Source organism: Halichoerus grypus, chromosome 7 (assembly GCF_964656455.1).
Source record: "Halichoerus grypus chromosome 7, mHalGry1.hap1.1, whole genome shotgun sequence".
In the NCBI taxonomy this organism is placed as follows: domain Eukaryota; kingdom Metazoa; phylum Chordata; class Mammalia; order Carnivora; family Phocidae; genus Halichoerus; species Halichoerus grypus.
The window spans coordinates 109,245,840-109,267,986 of NC_135718.1; the positions used below are offsets into that span (position 1 = coordinate 109,245,840).

Here is a 22,147-nt window from a genome sequence, read left to right on the forward strand (position 1 = left end):
CAATGAGTTAAAATATCCAGAGTGCAGTTTGATTTTTAAATATACTCTGCCACGTTAAGAGAAGAAACTAAATGGCCAGCTCACAAGGTCATCTGACAAGAGACATGTGGAGACTATACAGCGGTCAGTAAGAAGGCCTGGTCAGGTTTAGGTATGAGAGGGAGGCCATTTGAAATAATTATATTCTTTGAAATGTATTATACTCCAACCATACTGAACTTCTTTCATTTCCTTAAATGAACTTTCTCATCTCCAGATTACCTCACATTTGCTTTTTTCCAATCCAGAAAAGTAATTTTCTCCTTCTTCACTTCCCTTGTGCTACACCTTCAGGTCTAGGCTTACATGTCACTCCCTCTAGGGAATTCCTCTCAGGATTCTGAAGGCAGACGCTTAACTGACTGAGCCATCCAGGCACCCCTGATTATATGCTTTTCACAAAAACCACACTTTAAATAAAAGGAAAAATATAAATTGAACATAAAAGGATGCATACACACTAATCAAAGAAACTGGAAGAAGTCAAATTAATAAAAGACAAAGTAAAATTTAGAACAAAGCTATCATTAGAGATAAAAAAAGAACTTATAATGATAAAACATCAATTAGAGAAATATATACATCCTGAAGTTATATGCACTAATAACATATCTTCAAAATTCATAAAGCAAAAGTTGAAATGGAAGCATATTGTTGTATATGGAACATTTACCAAAACAGACAATATGCTAGGCCATAATCATGTATAAACATATTACAAACAACAAAAAATCATGCAAGAGTATGTTCTCTGAACAGAGTGGAATTAGATTAGAAATCAAAGACAAAGACAACTGTTTGAAAATTAATATACACGTGTCTAAGTACCCTGTGAGTCAAAGCTCAGTTCAGGGACTGAGTTAGAAAAAGTTAGAAAATATTTTTCATTGAGCAATTATGAAAATGTGACATTCCCAAACCTATGTGCTATACCTAAAGTAGATGGTCTACAATTAATAAAGCTCTAAAGATAAATATTTAAAAATTTAAAAGGAAGAAGTAAAATTGGCATTATTCACAGATAACAGGAATGTGTAAGTTGAAAATCCAAAAGAACCTACAAACTATTAAAATTGATAAAGAAATTCAGTAAGTTCATTAGATCTACAAAGATCAATTGTATCTTGATATAAATGCAAAAACTAATTGGAAAACAAAATTTACAAATAATGATGCTAAAACATCAACTATCAAGAAATACATCTAAAAAAAGATATATAGTAATCGCTCTTTAGCCTCAGGGGATACATTCCAAGCAACCTCCCAGGCGCCCCACCATGGATGCCTGAAACCGTGGATAGTACAAACTCTCTATGTACTGTTTTTTCCTGTACGTACATACCTAGGATAAAGTTTAATTTCTAGATTAGACACAGTAAGAGATTAACAACAATAACTAATAATAAAATAGAACTATAATAACATACGGTAATAAAAGTTATGTGAATGTGCGCTCTCTCTCAAAGAATCTTGTATTATCACTCTCCTTGTGATGATATGAGATGATAAAATGCCTAGGTGATGAGATGAAGTGAGTGAATAACGCAGGCTTTGTGACGTAGTGTTAGGTTACTATTGACCTTCTGATGATACGTCAGAAGGAGGATCATCTGCTTCTGTATAAGGTCTGACTGCAGGTAAGGGGGGGAATACTATAAAAGATATCCTACTGAAATCTACAATACACTTTTGAGAGAATTAAAGGTAATCTAAATAACATTAGTTTTGGATTAGATTCATGTGTTATTAATGGGTGGGAAGATTCAATATCTTTGTCATATCATCTCTCCCTTAATTGGTCTATAAAATCATTACAGGACCAATAAAAATCCCAGCAGTTTTGTGTATGTGTGTGTGTGTGTGTGTGTGCAAACTGACAAACTGATTGCAAAATTTATATGGAAATGCAGAGGACTAAAAATAACCAAGACAATCTTGAAGAAGAAAAAACTGGAGGATTTTACACTACCATATATAAGATACATTTCAAAGCTACAGAATTTAAGATGCGACACCTGGGTGGCTCAGTCGGTTAAGCGTCTGCCTTCGGCTCAGGTCATGATCTCAGGGTCCTGGGATCGAGCCCCGCATCGGGCTCCTTGCTCGGCACGGAGTCTGCTTCTCCCTCTGCCTGCCACTCTCCCTGCTTGTGCTCTCTCTCTCTCACTCTCTCACTCTCTCACTCTCTTAATCCCTGACAAATAAATAAATAAAATCTTAAAAAAAAAAAAAAAGAAATTAAGATAGACATGTTATACAACTGTCATTATATAACAAACCCTAATAGACCAATAGAACAGCATGGAAATCAAGCCACACACATATGGCTACTTGATTTCCAGTAGAGGCGCCACGGCCATTCAGCGAGGAGATGAGTTACCAGGGGACTAGAGAGTTCATAGTATATTCAGATAAGGGAATGCTACACGGCAATGTAAAAGTGTGCAATTCTGCTGCTTTGCAACAACATGAATGAATCTCACAGATGTAATGTGGAAGGCAGATATCCATATGAAGGTCAAAAACAGGCAACACTTATCTATGGTCATAGAAGTCAAATGTTGGTTACCTTTGTGCAGTTTACTGACTGGAAAGGACATGAGCAACTCTTCTGCATTACTTTTAATGCTGTGTATTTTTATTTGGATGGTGGTTTCATGAGAGGAATACATAGGTTAATATCCATCAAGCTGAACAATTAAGATTTATGCACTTTATGTATGCTATACATCGATTAAAAAAAAAGAGTCCAACAGGAACAGCAGCTTGCAAAGAAAACTAAGAAGGAACCAATTGCAAGAAAATAGGAAATGGAACCAGAGAAATCTGAAACAGAACCACAGAAAAATCAAGAAGTTTTTTTTTTTTTAAAGGTTTTATTTATTTGAGAGAGAGAGAGAGAGCACGAGGGGGTTGGGGGGGAGGGAGAAGCAGACTCCCGGCTGAGCAGGGAGCCCGATGCGGGACTCGATCCCAGGACCCCGAGATCATGACTTGAGCCAAAGGCAGACGCTTAACCAACTGAGCCACCCAGGCACCCCATCAAGAAGAGTTTTAAGAAGAGAATGACCAGTGGGGTTGGGGGAGGTCAGGGTGGGATGTTGGGGGAGGATGGGGGTACTGAAGAGTCCACTGAATTCAGCACCAAAAGAGGTCCTTGGTGAGGCTTCTTTGTGAAGTAGGAAAGCTGAGTGCAGTTTTTAATGACTCAAGTTGTGAATAGAGGGGAAGAAGGCACTAGAAAACACTTGTAATATGTTAATCCTTGCTCTCCAGGCAGGGAAAGAGAGAGGATGGTAGCTAGAGAAGGATGTAGGGTAAGAGAACAAGTGCTTCATTTGAAGTAACAATAAGGCTCCGGATTATTCCTTAATGTCCATAAAAACTATTTCTAGTCCATATAAGCCTAACTGGATCGTTGAATTCAGCAAAGAAATCCTGTTTTTTTTTTCGATCAGAAAACTGAGTTTGGAAAAATACATACTAAAATTTGAAATTACTCTTTACTATGAACTAACCACCTACAGAAGAATTGGTTTAAGAACAGGGAAGGGAAAGTTTACAGAACACTTTACCCTGGCAACGCATACCCAAATACAGCCTTCAATTCAAGAATTCCTTTATCTTCTCTCAGTGCATGTGAAGGGTAGAACTTACACAGACTGATAATTGCTAAGTGGTAACTACATCTTTTATTGTTCCGTGAAAGTTCTATACTGTTACATGTGGTTTGGAATTTTTTTTCCCTCCAAGTACCTCTGTTCTGGATTTGTCTTAGAGTTGTACTTTATTGGCCAATGCCAGCAAGACTCCTGCAGAAGTGTATCAGCCTCCCTCCCAGAAAAGATATATAAACAGTATGACTTACTATAATGTGCTGATACGGATCTATAAATGACATTTTGGTTTCAATTACAGGAAATCTCTTCACACTTCAAAGGTCTTCTCTGGCACTCTAGCTTCTTTAAAACCTACAAAATAAACAATCACTATTGTTAAGCTTCCTCTTGGACGCAGTTCCAAGATTTAAATCATGATGAATATGAACCTGAGGAAGTCAAAGTCCACCCAAGGGGACCAGATAGACTGAGTTTCCAGTTGTTTATAAGACCAAGTGTACACGTATAACTTAGGGAAAGGGTAAACTTATTTTGATAGTACTGTTTAATTTCCACATTTATTTGTTCAAATTTATTCTGTCAGTAATTATTAGGAAACTCCAGAATTTTTTTTTTGCATTTGCCAAGTATCTTATGGGAAGGTCATTGAACTTACGAAAAATTTAAATTATGTTTGTACTGTTTATAATTAAAAAGCACACGCCATTGTTTGTTTTCTCAGTTGGGCTAGTGTTACACAAATTCATGATAAGAAAGGAACAATTTTTTACCTTAGCTATTTGTTAAGAACTTTAAAGATACATTCATGTTGAATTTCAACTCAGTGTGGATATTAAAAAAAAAAAGTTTATTCATTCTAAAATAACCAGTTAAATTTGGAAGCAGTTAAATAAAAATGAATGAAAAATATGAAAAAATACTTTCTATATTTTGCTTTCTTCTACAATTACTCCATGTTATTTAAAATCAAATAAACTATTCAATGAACATCTGTTCCTTGATCACACATTTTTTTTCCCTTGAGACTATAAAACAACATATATTTATAGGTTAGTATTCTATATGTCACATCTAATTTGGAACATTTCAAATAACCTTTATTATTTATGATTAATATGTAAAGTCTAAAATATGTTTTTATTTCAGAATAAAGAAAATTTAAAAATTAAAGTGTTCTTTTTTCTTTTTAACAATTACATTTTAAAAATTATAAAAAATAATTCATGCTCAATTTTACAAATATGAACTATCGAAGTGAATAAAGAATAAAGTGTAATCACAATGCTATTTTGATGTATATCCTTCCAGACTATCCAATGCATATTCATATATTTAGAGTAAAAAGGAAAAGAAAGGATTTGAATTTTTTTACACAAATGGGATCTCATGAAGTGCCCTTGAACTTTTAAACTCACTTCATCATTTTTTTAAGCAAAAAGAATAGTATTTATTTATTCATTCACTTATTCATTCATTCATTCACTTATTTTTAAAGACTTTATTTTTTAGAGGAGTTTTAAGTTCATAGCAAAATTCAGAAGGTACAGAGATTTCCCCACGTACTCTCTGCCCCCACACATACATAATGACATCATCATCACCCAGAGACCATAGTTTACCTTAGGCTTCACTCTTCATGTTCTACATTCTATGGGTTTTGACAAATATATAATGACATGTACCCATTATTATGGTATTATATTTTCACACCTTAAAAATCCTCTTTGTTTTGCCTATTGATCCCTCCCTATCTCACAAGCCCTGGCAACCACTTATAGTTTTGCCTTTTCCAGAACGTCACATAGTTGGAAATCATACAGTATGTAGCATTTTCAGATTGGCTTATTTTACTCAGTGAGATGCATTTAATAAATTTTCTCCATGTCTTTATAACTCATTTCTTTTATACATGGTCTGGATATACCACAGTTTATTTATCCATTCACCTACTGAAGGACATTGTGGATGCTTCCAAATTTTAGCAATTGTGAATGAAGCTGCTATAAACATCTATGTACAACTTTTGGTGTGGATATAAAACTTCATTTCCTTTGGGTAAATATCAAGGGGCATGATTGCTGGATCATATAGTAAGAATATGTTTAGTTTTGTAAGAAACCACCAAACGGGCGCCTGGGTGGCTCAGTAAGTTAAGCGTCTGCCTTCTGCTCAGGTCATGATCCCAGGGTCTTGGGATTGAGCCCCATCGGGCTCCCTGCTCGGCGGGAAGCCTGCTTCTCCCTCTGCCTGCCGCTCCCCCTGCTTGTGAGTTCTCTCTCTCTGACAAATAAATAAACTCTTAAAAAAAAAAAGAAAGAAAGAAAAGAAACCACCAAACTATCTTCCAAAGCGTCTGTACCATTTTGTATTCCCACTGGCAATATTTAACACTTCTATTGCTCACATCTTCACCCACATTGGATGTTGTCAGTGTTCTAGATTTTGGCCATTCTAATAGGTTATACAATGTTATCTCGTTGTTTTAATTTGCATTTCCCTGATGACATATGATGTGAGCTTCTCCTCATATGTTTGTTTGCCACCTGTAAATCTTCTTTGGTGAAGTATCTGTTAAGGTCTTTTGCCCATTTTTAAAATTAGGTGTTTTTTTTATGGTTAAGTTTTAGGAGTTCTTTATATATTTTGGGTAACAGTGCTTTTTCAGGTGTGTCTTTTGCAAATATTTTCTACCAGCCTGGCTTCATTATTTTGAAATATGAAAAATATGAACCAATATTATAAGAAAGACAAAAATCACTCATAATCCCCTATTTAAAAATTATATAAAATGAAATTCTCCCTTCTTCCTTGTTCTGGTTTATCAAGAATCACTATTTTTACCGGAGAAAAAAACTTTTTAAAATAAAAGATTTACTTATTTAAATCACTTTCTAAGCTCCTAGAAGTTGATTTCTATCTTCTCATACACATTTTCATCAAGATGAAACAGTCTATATTTCCTCTATATCATTACCCTTTAGAATTGAAGCAATTTCTTTTTTTTTTAATTTTTTAAAAATTTATTTATTTGAGAGAGAGTGAGAGAGAGAAAGAGAGAGAGCATGAGCAGGGCAGAAGGAGAGGGAGAAGCAGGCTCCCTGCGACGCGGAACTCAATCCCAGGACCCTGGGATCATGACCTGAGCCGAAGGCAGATGTTTAACCAACGGAGGCACCCAGGCGCCCGTTAGTGAAGCAATGTCTTAATAAAATTCTTCTTTCACGTACATGATAGGCCATGTGAAGCTCCTGGGCCCAGGAGCACAAAGCCTTTATGTTGCTGCAGCAGTGGTAATCCCTGAGAAGTATATGTCCCCTTTCTAGACACTGGCAAATTCTGTACAAGTAGACAGCAATGCCAGGGCACAACTATCAGGGTCTCAATGCCTGAGGAAAAATCAGATTATTTTCTTTATTGAAGTAGCATATTTGGTAAAAACAACACCAGATATGGGATCAGAAAGACCTTGATTCAAACTCCAGTTTCACATTTTAAGATCCAGTGTATTCCACCATAAATGGAAATAGTACTCTCTTCAATGTTGTATTGAGGACTAATGAATTAATTATAATGAAAGGTGCCTGCCCCACAGTAAATACTCAATGTATGTAAGCTTCCTTTTTTAAAAAAAATTTTTTTAAATTTTATTTTAATTCACTTAGTTAACATGCAGTGTTATATTCATTTCAGGTTTACAATAGAGTGATTCAACGATTCCATACAGAACCCGGTCCTCATCATGACAACTGCACTCCTTAATCCCCATCACCTATTTCACCCATCCCCCCACTCACCTCCCCTCTGGTGACCATCAGTTTGCTCTCTAGAGTTAAGAGTCTGCTTCTTGGTTTGTTTCTCTCTCTCTCTCTTTCTCCTCTTTACTCATTTGTTTCATTTCTTAAATTCCATATATGAGTGAAATCATATGGTATTTTTCTTTCTCTGACTGACTTATTTCACTTAGCATTATACCCTCTAGTTCCATCCATGTTGTTGCAAATGGCAAGATTTCCTTCCTTTTTTATGGCTGAATAATATTTCATTGTGTATACATATATGGTTTATATGTATACATATATACTATATATATATATATACACACACACACACACCACACCTTCTTTATGCATTCATCAATCAATGGATGCTTGGGCTGCTTCCATATCTTGGCTATTGTAAATAATGCTGTAATAAACATAAGGGTGCATACATCCTTCTGAATTAGTGTTTTTGTATCTTTTGGGTAAATACCTTGTAGTGCCATTGCTGGATTATATGGTAGTTCTATTTTTAACTTTTTTTTTAAATTTTTTTTTTTTTAAGATTTTATTTATTTATTTGCGAGAGAGAGAATGAGAGACAGAGAGCACGAGAGGGAGGAGGGTCAGAGGGAGAAGCAGACTCCCCGCTGAGCAGGGAGCCCGATGCGGGATTCGATCCCGGGACTCCAGGATCATGACCTGAGCCGAAGGCAGTCGCTTAACCGACTGAGCCACCCAGGCACCCTCTATTTTTAACTTTTTGGGGAAACTCCATACTGTTTTCTACAGTGGCCGCAGCAGCCTGCATTCCCACGAACAGTGCAAAAGGGTTGCTTTTTCTCCACATCCTTGCCAACACCTGTTGTTTCTTGTGGTGTTGATCTTAGCCATTTTGACAGGTGTGACGTGATATCTCATTGTAGTTTGGATTTGCATTTCCCTGATGGTAAGTGATGAACATCTTTTCATGTGTCTGTTGGCCATCTGGATGTCTTCTTTGGAGAAATGTCTGTTAACGTCTTCTGCCCATTTTTAAATTGGATTATTTGTTTTTTGGGTGTTGATTTTTGAAGTTCTTTTTTTTTTTGTTAAGAGAGAGAGAGGGGAAGCAGGAGCAGGGTGAGGGGAGGGAGTAGAGGGACAGGGAGAGAGAGAGAATCTTAAGCAGGCTCCATGTACGTGGGGCTCCATCTCATGACACTGAGATCATGACTTGAGCCAAAATCAACAGTCAGATGCTTAACTGATAGAGCCATCCAGGCGCCCTGAGAAGTCCTTTATATATTTTGGATACTAACCCTTTATAGGATATGTCATTTACAAATATCTTCTCCCATTCTGTGGGTTGCCTTTTAGTTTTGTTGAGTGTTGGCTTAGCTGTGCACAAGCTTTTTATTTTGATGTAGTCCCAATAGTTTATTTCTGCTTTTGTTTCCCTTGCCTCAGGAGACATATCCAGAAAGAAGTTGTTACAGCTGAGGTCAAAGAGGTTACTGCTTGTGTTCTTCTCTAGGATTTTTATGGTTTCAGGTCTCACATTTAGGTCCTTAACCATTTTGAATTTATTTTTGTGTATGGTATAAGAAGGTGGTCCAGTTTCATTCTCTTGTATGTTGCTGTCCAGTTTTCCCAACACCATTTGTTGAAGAGACTGTCCTTTTCCCATGGGATAGTTTTTCCTGCTTTGTCAAGGATTAATTGACCATATGGTTGTGGGTTTTCTATTCTGTTCTATTGGTATGTGTGTCTGTTTTTGTGCCAGTACCATACTGTTTTGATCACTACAGCTTTGTAATATAACTTGAAGTCTGGAATTATGATGCCTTCAGCTCTTTTTTTCTTTTTCAATGTTGCTTTGGCTATTTGGGGTCTTTTGTGGTTCCACATACATTTTAGAATTGTTTGTTCTAGTTCTGTGAAAAATGCTGTTGGTATTTTGATAGGGATTGCATCAAATGTGTAGATTGGGTAGTATAGACATTTTAACAATATTTTTCTTCTAATCCATGAGCACTGAATGTCTTTCCATTTCTTTGCATTGTTTTCAATGTCTTTCATCAGTGTTTTATAGCTTTCAGAGTAAAAAAGGTCTTTCAACTCTGGATAGGTCTATTCCTAGCTATCTTATGGTTTTTGGTGCAATGTAAATGGGACTGATTTGTTGAATTCTCTTTCTGCTGCTTCATCATTGGTGTATAAAAATGCAACAGATTTCTACACATTGATTTTGTATCCTGTGACTTCACCAAATTCATTTATCAGTTCTAACAGTTTTTTAGTCAGTCTTTTGGATTTTCTATATAAAGCATCATGTCATCTGCAAATAGTGAAAATTTGACTTCTTTCTTGCTGATTTGGATGCATTTATTTTTGTAGTCTGATTGGTGTGGCTAGGACTTCCAGTACCATGTTGAATAAAAGTGGTGAGAGTGGACATCCTCGTGTTGTTCCTGACCTTAAAAAAAAAGGCTCTCAGTTTTTCCCCATTAAGGATGATGCTAGTTGTGGGTTTTTCATATATGGCCTTTATTATGTTGAGGTATGCTCCCTCTAAACTACTTTGTTGAGGGTTTTTATCATGAATGGATATTGTACTTTGTCAAGTACATTTTCTTTGTCTATTGAAATGATCATATAGTTCTTATCCTTTCTCTTATTGATATGATCAATCATTGATTGATTTGAGAATACTGAACCACCTTGCAACCCAGGAATGAATCCCACTTAATGTGGTAAATGATTTTTTTAATGTATTGTTGGATTTGGTTTGTTAGTATTTTGTTGAGGATTTTTGCCTCTGTGCTCATGAGGGATATTAAAAAAGTGGTATCCATCTGGTTTTGGCATCAGGATAATGTTGGCCTCAAAGAATGAATTTGGAAGGTTTCCTTCCTCTTCTATTTTTTGGAATAGTTTGAGGAGAATAGGTATTAACTCTTCTTTAAAAGTTTGGTAAAATTTTTAGTAAAATTTGCCTGTGAAGCCATCTGATCCTGGACTTTTGTGTGTTGGGAGTTTTTTGATTACTGATTAAGTTTCCCTGCTTGTTATCAGTCTTTTCAAATTTTCTATTTCTTCCTGTTTCAGTTTTGGTAATTTTATGTTTCTAGGAACTTATCCATTTCCTCTAGGTTGTCCAATTTGTTGGCATATAGTTTTTCATAATATTCTCTTATAATTGTTTATATTTCTGTGGTGTTGGCTATTTCTCCTTTTTCATTTGTGATTTTATTTATTTGACTCCTTTCTCTTTTTTCCTTGATAAGTCTGGCTACAACTTACCAATTTTATTGATTTTTTCAGAGAACCAGCTCCTGGTTTCATTGATCTGTTCTATTGCTTTTTTAGTTCCTATATCATTTATTTCTGCTCTGATCTTTATTATGTCCTTCCTTCTGTTGGTTTTAGGTTTTGTTTGTTGTTCTTTTCCTAGCTTCTTTAGGTGCAAGGTTGGGTTGTTTGAGATTTTTCTTGCTTCCTGAGGTAGGCCTGTATTGCTATAAACTTCCCTCTTACAACCACTTTTGCTGCCTCCCAAAGGTTTTGGACCATTGTGTTTTCATTTTCATTTGTTTCCGTGTACTTTTTAAATTTCTTCTTTTATTTCCTGGTTGATCCATTCATTGTTTAGTAGCATGTTATTTAACCTCCATGTATTTGTGGTCTTTTCAGATTTTTTTCTTGTGGTTGTTTTCTAGTTTCATTGTGTTGTCAGAAAAGATACATGTAGGACTTTGATCTTATTGAATTTGTTGAGGCTGGTTTTGTGGGCTAATATGTGATCTATTCTGGAGAACATTCCATGTGCACTTGAAAATAGTGTGTATTTTGCTGTTTTTGGATGGAATGTCCTGAATATATCTGTGAAATACATCTGGGGCCAGTGTGTCATTCAAAGCCATCGTTTCTTTATTGATATTCCGTTTAGATGATCTGTCCATTGATGTAAATAGCGTGTTAAAGTCCCCTACTGTTATTGTATTATTATTGATTAGTTTCTTTAGGTTTGTTATTAACTGTTTTATGTGTTTGGGTACTTCTATGTTGGGTGCATAAATATTTACAGTTATTATATCTTCTTGTTGGATTGCCCCCTTTATTATTATATAGTGTCCTTCTTTGTCTCTTGTTACAGTCTTTGTTTTAAAGTCTATTTTGTCCAAAACAAATATTGCTACTCTGGCTTTCTTTTGACATCCACTTGCATGATAGACGTTTCTCCATCCCCTTACTTTCAATCTGCAGGTGTCTTTAGATCTAAAATGAATCTCTTGTAGGCAGCATATAGATAGGCCTTGTTTTTTAATCCATTCTGTCAACTTATGTCTTTGAATGGGAGTGTTCAGTTGATTTACATTCAAAGTTATTATTGATAGATATGTATTTACTGCCATTTTATTGTTTTACAGTTGTTTCTGAAGATATTCTCTGATTCTTTCTCTCTTTGATGTTTTGCTGATTTTCTTCAGTGATATATTTGGATTTCTTTCTCTTTATTCTTTGCATGTTTATTAGTGGTTTTTGATATATGGTTACCATTAGGTTTGTATATATCCTCTTTTGCATATAGCAGTCTATATTAAGTTGATGGTCATTTAAGTTTGAACTCATTCTTTTCCCCATCCCTCCCCACATTTTAGGTATATATTATATTTTTTTAAAGATTTTTTATTGATTCATTTGAAAGGGAGACAGACAGAGAGAACACAAGCAAAGGGAGAGGCAGGGGCAGAGGGAGAAGCAGACTCCCTGCTGAGCTGGGAGCCTAACGTGGGGCTCAATCCCAGGACCTGGAGATCATGACCTGAGCTGAAGGCAGATGCTTAACCATCGGAACCACCCAGGAACCCTGGGATATATTAAATTTTGTATCTTTTTTTGTGAGTTTATTGACTTTGTACAGAAATATTCATTTTTACTGCTTTTGTGTTGCAAGTTCCTTTTTTAAGATCAAGATTACATAGACAGACCACTAATAACTATACATTTACTTTGAAAGATGTACTGTTTGCTTGTAATTATTGTTGGGAAATCAGAACATGTTGATGGATTCATCATTCAACAAACAAATACCTACAATATACCTATAAAACACTTTGTACTAGGAAGCAAGTGGTGAGCCAGACCATTTGTGTAATATGAGACTGCAGTCCTCTAGACTTTTAACTTGATACTATCCATCGTGGAACCTTGAAAGGTCAGCAGGACCATGGTAGTTATTCTCACCAAAATTTGCATGTTAAAAGCAGTATTAATGACAGTAACATGGCAGAAGAGTCTCGTCTCTTCAGAAAGCACTACAGCCTTTCAATTCACAAACAGTAGCTTCACACAAGAGATCATCTACCTAGTCTATGTCAGGCACGAGAATGCAATGGTGAATAAGGCCTGGCTTCTGCCTTCAATAAGCATAAGGTAACGTAGGGGTGACAGTAACTACAGCCTAGCCTGGTACTCCATGCTCATATGTTGCAAAAGTAACACCATTCTCTGTAATTAATGTCTAGAGTTGGAATCTTGAAACTCACTCCTCTATAAAAATATTTCCAGTGGTTTCCTATTCCTTTATTCTAAAGTTAGAAATCTTTCTCTCTATTCCATACCTACTGTGTGGCTTTCATACCTATTTATGGCAAACCAAAGTAGGAACAGCTTTTGCTATCCCAATACACAAATGTATATACACACATATATAAATAAAATATGGAAGCAAATTTGATTTGACAGTTTTACAAAGAACAGTATATCCTAAGTTTTATTCTATTTCATGTGTTTAAATCTGATAGCAGCTCACCAAATTGATTTCATGACCCACTAATGGAAGTTTGAAATTAGTGGCCTAATGACTTCAAGATGATTTCTATCAACTTCCTCTGTCTTATCCCCCCACCCTCCCCTTTTCTTTCTATGCTATGGCCACACTGTTTTCTTTCTTTTCTTCAATGGTGTCATACTCTTGTCCACTCAGGGCTGTAACCTACCACTTCTCTCCGTCCATTTACTCAACAAATATTTAAGGCATAACTCCTGCATGTCAAGCACTGTTCCAGTGTCTGGAGAGGCAAAAATGAAATGAACTCTCTCTCTCTCTTTTTTTTTTTTTTTTTAACAAAAAGCAGAACTGATATTTCAGAAGAGAAGAGACTAGTACTCAAGATGTTTAGAGGAAATGTGTTGCTGGTGCCCAAAGTTTGGTGTCAGCAACTTTCTTTCCTCTTCTCATTTCCAGCAACTCCATTCATAATCACTGTGCTCACCACCTAACTCCTCACTATTCGCCACCACTGTTACTCCTGTGTCCTGCAGCAAGATCTGGATAGAGGCACCCCCAATGTTAAAACCAAAAGCAGGAAATAGGTTTATGATAGCTAACTGTCCATGTCCATTAGGTTAGACATTAAAAGGTAAATAGATAGTAAACAAACATAACTCATGGCAGTTAATCCTGGAGCAACATGCTTTTGCACTTTAAATCCATTCAGGACTATGTCTTCTCCAACCTTGGTGAAACCTCGATCAGCCTCAGAATGTTTCTATTAAAAACTTAGGTATATATACATATATAATTTCTAAATATACATATTTAGAAATTAAAATGCTAGGCCCATGTATTCATCCAAAATTAAACTTGATTTAGAGTTGAAGTTTTCTCCTCCCTAAACTAGAGCCTATAGGGAAAGATAAGGCCATTGGCTTTTCTCCACCTCTGTCTACAGTCTAACCCTTCTAACTCGTGAACGCTGGTTTTTGTCCCCTCATGGCTGGAGAAGGCTGGCAAAGATACAGGAGCAAAAAACTTACTACTTCACCATACTATCATAAGCAGGCTTTGTGATCTCTGGGCCTGGAATATATTAAAGCCGATTCTTTATCTCATAAATAGATGCTTTTGTGAATTCTTCTGAGATACTCTACTTTCAAGATCTCTTCCTTGTATTTTCTGGCATGTAGCAATGCATCTCTATTGTAGCTGGAGGCTTGCACTTTCTTCTAAGCCCCCATGCATCCTGTGGTCTACGTCCACAGGTCTTCCGAGGTTCGTTCACTCTACCAGACAAAACCCCTGTATAGGATTTAAGGTCCTTTCCCACGGTCCTCTTCAGTCCACAGAGAATACTCGTAACTGTTCCTTTCTTCAACAGACTGAGAATGCAATTGCTTCCCAAATGAAACTCTCTATTCTGCTACCTATGCCCCTTTATGTTTCTCAAGTCTGACTAGACACCAGCCTATGGAGGAGACACATAGTAAACTCTCTGATAAATTTCTGAGTAGTCTCTTTGAGGGCCCCTGTCTTGATTGGGGGTTAGGAGGTATATTCCTCCCAGATCTCCTCACCAAAGGAAGGATTCTACTCCAAGCAGTTCTCTCCAAAACAAACAAACAAACAACAAGAACACAAAACTCTCCAAGTCCTCCCCACATCTCTACTGTGTGAAGTAGGTAGTAAGTTAGTATGTTATTTTAAAGTTAAATACTGTTCTTGTCCACCTGCTTTTTTCCAAAATGTAAAAGGATAGGCTGTATCACAACCTATTTTAGTTTTTGATATCTTAGGTCTTATATCTTAGAGTCTTGACCAAAGCTTCCACTTTAAAGTTTCTCTTTAAAGTTTCATACATAGGTGTGCCAACTTCCAAAATGGCAGAATGAGGAACTTGGGAAATCCTCTTTCTAAAAAGCAGATTGAGCTGGTCAGAGTTCTAAACAACTCTGGAAACTAACTGGAGGACATAGAACACATGAAAAGCACTTATTTTTTTAAAAAAATCTACTAAATCTCTGGTCAATGGTATTGTAATAGCATTATCTGGTGACAGCTGGAGCCACACTTGTGAGCGCAGCACAACACACAGACGTGTTGAATCACTATGTTATACACCGGAAACTAATGTAACACTGTGTATCAACTACACTTCAATTTTGTAAAAAAATCGATTACATCTCAGTAAGAGCAATGAGAATCTGTGACATTTTAGCAAGAAGTTGCTCCTACCATCCTCCAGCTCCTCAGCATAGAAGTTCTAGCTGGGAAGATAGGGCAGTCCTGAGGGTTTATAGCTCTGTTGTCCTTCTGTTTGGGGGAGAGAGGAGGTAACTGTTATTTGGAACAAAGCTTGGAAAGTTCCATGCCCAGAGATGTTGTCAAAAACAATAGAGATACAGTAGCAAACAATGTAGGACGTTTAATGCTAGCATCAGGCCATACTGGTTGGGTGAGCAACCAATCTGCAGACCATTCAGAAATGTAGTAAGATTGGGAGGAGGAGATAAGCAAAGAGCACGTTGCTGAGGCACACTTATTCCCGGTCTGGAAGGCTGTGTGTAAATGCAAGGCTGCATCTCCTCTGAAGAAAGCTGAGAGGACTTAGCAAAATACTCCCCAAAAGTGAGGCCTTGCAAAATGCAGAAAGCACAAACCAGGGAGAACTTGTAATTTCTCTGTATTTGAAAGTATTCCCCCAGGCCACATAATGATTAAACAGCAAAAGGTAGACTTACTTGTTCAAGATGCCTAAGTTAACCTTTGGCTATCACTGGCTGACAGCAAAACTATGCTAACCCAGGGGCAGGGCTTAGGAAACCAGGCTTAAAAATAAAAATGAAAAGTGAAAACTGAGCTAACACATCAGAGTATCAGAGTCTGAACCCGGAGGGGAAGACTCCCTCGAACAAGCTGAAGAAGTTGCTAGAACAAACAGCAGCACTAACCCAGAGGAAGGATGAGATTCCATAGGTGCTACAATATCTAACCTGAAAGTTTCAGTTTTCAACAATAGAAACAAAACAAAACAAACAAACCCAGGAAAATGTAAACCAGACACAGGAAAGAAAAGCAACCAATAATAACTATCTCTGAGGGACTCCAGATTATGAACCTAACAGACAAATACTTCACAGCGTCTGTTACACACATGTTCACAGAACTAAAGGAAACCAGAAAGAATGGAAGGAAAGTATGACACTGTAACATAGCAATGAAGAGGTGTAGACGTTAGAAAAAATAACCCAAGTGGAAATTCTGGCGTTAAAACATAACTGAAATGAAAAATTCACTACAGAGGATAAACAGCACATTTAAGCTTTCAGAAAATTTAAAGATGCATGAATAGAGATTATTCAATCTGAAGAACAGAAAGAAAAATAAAAAGAATGAAGAAAAATGAACAAAGCCTTAAAGCCTGGGGGACAACATCAAGCATACTAATCTGTAAATGGAATCTCAGCAGAGAAGAGAGAAAAAAAAAAAAAAGGGAAAGAAAAAATATTTGAAGAAATAATGGCTGAAAATTCCCCAAATTTCATTAAAACCATGTCAAAAAGCTCAACCAATTGCAAGTTGGAGAAATACAAAGAGATTCAAACCTACACACATCATAGTCAATCTGTTGAGAATCCAAGACAAAATCTTAGAAGTCGCAAGAGAAAAAAGGTTCATCGTGTATAAGGTAACTACAATAAGATTAAAATCTGACCTCTCATCGGAAGAGGCTTGAAGGCAGTGTGAGGACATATTCGAAATGCTGAAAGAACAAAACTATTAACCAAGAATATTATATCCAACAAAATCAAGAGAAATAAAGACATTCCTGCATCAGTAAAGCCTGGAAGGATTTTTTGCTGGAGAAAAGCATTCACGGGAATAGTAAGGAAAGCTTTGGTTGGAAAGAAGTGATGCCAGACAGTAACTCAAATCCACACAAACAAACTGAGAGCCTATAAATCATATAAACAATTTTACAAGATAGCAAAAATACAGCTTTCTATTTTCTTCTCTTACTGATTTAGAAGCCAATTGCATTAAAATAATAATTATAAAATTGTATTGTTGGCCTTATTTAAAGATGTCATATATAGGGACGCCTGGGTGGCTCAGTCAGTGAAGCATCTGCCCTGAGCTCAGGTCACGATCCCGGGGTCCTGGGATTGAGTCCCATATAGGGCTCCTTGCTCAGCGGGGAGCCTGCTTCTCCCTCTGCCTGCCGCTCCCCCTGCTTGCGCTGTCTCTCTCTCTCTCTGACAAATAAATAAATAAAATCTTAAAAAAAATTTTTTTTTAATTTTTTAAAAAGATGTTATAAATATGCAAATAATAGTCCAAAAGATGGGGGAGGATATGCAGCTGTAATGGAGTAAGGATATAATACCAGATGGTAATTGATATAAAATATTCCATATAGTTTTTCTCTTTTTTTCTCTAAGCTTTTTTAAAAGACACTGAATGAATAAAGCAATCAGTCACAATACTGTATTATTGGGCTTATAACAATATACAGACTTAATATGTATGATAATAATTGCACAAAGGAGGACTGGAACTACAGTAGAGCAAAGTTTCTATATTTTACCTGAATTAAGTTATTATTTATGTAAAGTAGATTATAATAAATTAAGGTACATCTAGAAATAATTCTTAGAGAGAAAGCACTACAAAAATCAGTCAAAAATATAGTTAACGTATCAACAAAGGAACTGAAATGGTCCACTGGAAACTATCTGCTTAACACAAGGAAATACAGGAACAACAAAGAAATGAGACATATAGAAAACTGAAAGCAAAATGGCAGATGGAAATGTAACCATAACTATAACAACATTAAATGTGAGTGGATTTAACACTCCAATCAAAAGGCAGAGATTGTCAGTCTGGAGAAAACCAAATACATGCAAAAGAACAATGAAATTCAAATAGGATTTGTAGTTTAGTTAATAGCTTTATACTGATGTCAGTTTCCTGATTTTGATGATGTACTATAGTTATGTAAAATGTTACACTGGGGAAATCTAGCTAAAGGGTATATGGGAACTCTGTGATATTTTTGCAATTTCTTACCTTAAATTATTTCAAAATCAAAAAGTTATTTAAAAATCCAATACATGTGGATGGATCTAATTTATATGGGCAATTTTCATTCCAAAGTTAAGTTCTAAAGAAGTAACAAAACAGTCATAGGGGAAAACTGACTAAAGTTTACTTTCTTCAGGGTAAAATTACTGGTCATTATTGTTAAGACAGTGACAGCATTTTCACTTCCAGTTACAAATAGGCATCCTTTCACCCTTTTTTCCCCCCTAGTAGTAGTACTAGTAGATATTTTAGCTTTTTGTGAAATTAAAGCATTCTGTCCAGCTAGCCACATTAAACACTGGGAAAATGTTTTTTCCCCCACAACTGTCTCAGTCCTGGAAATCTTATTTCAACTAGGTTGCACAACCATTATCATGAATGCTCATGAAACAGTAGTTTGGGGGGGGTTTGTGTTTTGTTTTTATAACTAAGCTGAGTGACCAGTCTTGGTGAGTATAAACAGTCTTTTAAGTCTGAAGAGAGAGACAGAAAGCTCATGTTTTCTTTAATTTCTTTCTTTACTTTGTTTTTTTTGGCTGCCCTGTCATTAGAAACTTTCTGGAACATGAATGAGAGGGGAATTTGGATACGCTTTTTAACATACTTGCCTGTGCAATGCAACTTTTGGCTTTCCATGAATGCTTAATAGTGTGTGGTCTGTCCAAAACCCTCTTAGTCATGTTGTCAGGACAAGACGGGCTTCTCTGGGAAAAGTGAGCAAGAACCAGAAACACAGACTGGAGTGCTTTGTCAATTCTCTTTCCTGCATAGAGCGATAGGACAACAGGAAGAGAAGGCGCTATTACTAGGTTTGTGGCATCTGTTGGAAATAAGGATAGAAAAGCAAAGGATCCTCTTCTCTTTCCTGTCATTTCATTGTGTAACAGAACACAGGAGGTAATAAGGGGCTCGGCACAAAAAGTGGGAGCAGGCTTCCCTGCCGGAGCCCGACTGATCTAAGTTCAAGCTTGTCTCCTCCTTTCTCTGACTGTAGGATCCTGATCCTCCGTTTCCTTATCTGTAAAGCGGGGGAAATGGCCCCCACACCGCACGGAGGCAGTCGGATGATGAAATGAAAGAATGTATGTCAATCATCAAGCACAGTACCCAGCAGGTCATAACTACACAAAATTATCATTTTGTTATTATTGTTGTTGCTTATGAAACTGGTGCTTTTCCCCCCAGATTGCTCCAATTTCCTGAGATTTATTTGGCTCTTTGGAAATTTCTAAGAAATTCAAGTAGGCAAATTTGTTAAGCACCTCGTATAAAGACTGTACATTTTCATACTCAACAATGAGTTTTATTTTTTATTTATTTTTTTAAAGATTTTATTTATTGGGGCGCCTGGGTGGCTCAGTTGTTATGCGTCTGCCTTCGGCTCAGGTCATGATCCCTGGGCCCTGGGATTGAGCCCCACAGTGGGCTCCTTGTTTGGTGGGAAGCCTGCTTCTCCCTCTCCCACTCCCCCTGTGTGTGTTCCCTCTCTCACTGTGTCTCCCTCTGTCAAATAAATAATAAGATCTTTAAAAAAAAAAAGATTTTATTTATTTATTTGAAAGAGAAAGAGAGCACACAAGCAGGAGAAGAGCAGGCAGAGGGAGAGGGAGAAGCAGGCTCCCCGCTCAGCAGGGAGATGCAGGGATGCAGGGCTCCATCCCAAGACCCTGGGATCATAACTTGAGCTGAAGGCAGACGCTTAACTGCCTGAGCCACCCAGGCCCCCTCAACATGAGTTTTAATAGAGATTAAGAAACACTTCTGTTTCTGATCTGAAATACTGGGCCACTTACTTGTCTGCTTCCAAACTCAAAGCTTTCTCCATTACGCTGGAGATAGAAAGAGGTTCCAAAGGCAAAAAGAGCAGTGCACTAGTGTTCCCATCATCTTCATTGTTGTATAGATATATAGTCACAATGGCATGACTAAAGTTTTAAATTTTTGGATTATTTTGCTGGAACTTTTTTAAAACTTGGGCTAAGCAAAGAGTTTGCTATCATCAACAGGCACAGAGAAATAAACAACAGGAATTAAGATAAGTAAATGAGCTGCTTTGTATTAGAAATGTCTCTCAAGCCATATTCTCAGTTTAGTATGGAAAACCTGTTAAGAGAACTTCCCTATTCCCAAGGAAATCTAAAAGCATGCCACCAGATACAAAGACGCAGATTAATTAACTATGTCTGTTTCCTAAGATAGGAACCCAGTGGTATGGGACTTGCCTTCTAGATCCCACAGAGAGACACCCAGTCCCTGTGGCTAATGTCCATGCTATTCCTTTTGAATTGACTTTTTCTGCTGTTTTTATTCCTAGGTCTCTGGCACTGCTTCTTTCTCTCTCAAATTTCTATTACTGAAAGGTCATTATTTAAACAGACAATTAGGGATGCCTGGGTGGCTCAGTTGGTTAAGCATCTGCCTTCAGCTCAGGTCATGATCCCAGAGTCCTGGGATCGAGCCCTGCATCTGGCTCCCTGCTCAGCGGGGAGTCTGCTTCTCCCTCTACCTGCTGCTCCCCCCGCTTGCTCACGCTCTCTCTCTCTCTCTCTCTCATTCTCTGACAAATAAATAAATAAAATCTTTAAAAATTAAAAAAAAAATAACCAGACAAGTATATATGGAATACCTACTAGGGTTTCAGAGAAGGAAGAGTCAAGTGGTTTTAAATAGAAAAAAAGGCTTGACAGAAAAGGTGAATAACTAAGCTGGTACTTGAACTCATGATCAAGCTTCGATCCATAGAAAGGGGAAATGGAAACACTTCCACTCTGTCCAACCTCAGGCTCCCCTGGTGCTGCTCCCCTGTCCTCTCACCGTCTCTGCCTGTCCTTCAGGGTTCTGCCATAAACTTACTCTCTGAAGTAAACTGTCTCTTTATCTACCAGGTTAGGACCCCTGTATTTCTTCTTGATATCTCTCACCACACTGTTATACATTACATTTCCATTACACGCAGCGTATGCATCCCCTCACTGTGCGCAACATAAGGCAAGTTCTATCTCCTTCTCCCTGTATTCCTGTTGGGCCCCAGATGATCACTCAATTACTAGGAACTGAAGAGATGAATGAACAAACTTGGGAATTTGTATGGTGTATGGGGGCGGGGTGGGGGGAACCACAGAGAAGGTCTTGTATTGAGAAATAATCAAGGGGAAGCAAAGCCTATTTATAGATCCTAGAATGACAAACTGCAAGATATCTTAGCAATTGCTAATTTGCTTACTTAATTTTAAAAGTTCGCATTCATTAAACACTTCCTAGGGGCCAGGTACCGTGCTAAGTGATTTGTATACACCACCTCATTTCATTTTCATAATAAGAGAGGGATTATTATCATCATTTTAGAGATTAAAAAAAAAAGTAACCTTTAGAAAGGTTAAGTGATTTGCCTAATTGACAACTTAAATGGAGGCGGACAGTCTCCCTTACCATGCTCTACAAGAGAACACAGTCTTCCAGGAAGACTAAGAAACTTGCCCAGGTCAGCTGGGTTCACAGGGGCTGAGCTGGCCCTAGAATCCTGACCTTCGGCCTCCTATCAAATTCTTTCTTTCTATACCATTCTGCCACTCCATAAAAGGGCCCGAAGGACAGATAGACATTCGGAGACATTATATAATAAGCAACAGCCTATGAGAGAATCTTAGCAGGGAGATGACATGATGGAAGGGACACTTTGTATTAGTTTGCTAGGGCTACTGTAACGAAATGCCACAGAGGAGGTGGCTTAAACAAACAGAAACTTATTTTCTCACAGTTCTAGAGGCTGGAAGTCTAAGATGGATGTGTTGGCAGGTTTGCTTTTTTCTGATGCCTCTCTCATTGGCTTACAGATCGCCACCTCTCCCCATGTCCTCACACAGTCTTTCCTCTGTGCC

General features: G+C 37.2%; 1 protein-coding gene across 3 annotated transcripts in view; it reads right to left on the reverse strand.

Annotated features, from left to right (window-relative positions):
- Positions 1-22,147, reverse strand: part of PLA2G4A (phospholipase A2 group IVA) — a 151,407-nt gene that overhangs the window by 115,181 nt on the left and 14,079 nt on the right. For all 3 annotated transcript variants that reach the window (XM_036070942.2, XM_078078035.1, XM_036070943.2), the window contains one exon: positions 3,908-4,010. In XM_036070942.2, the coding sequence (XP_035926835.1) occupies positions 3,908-3,940 (33 nt within the window). In that variant the 5' untranslated portion in view covers positions 3,941-4,010. The remainder of the gene's footprint in view (positions 1-3,907; positions 4,011-22,147) is intronic.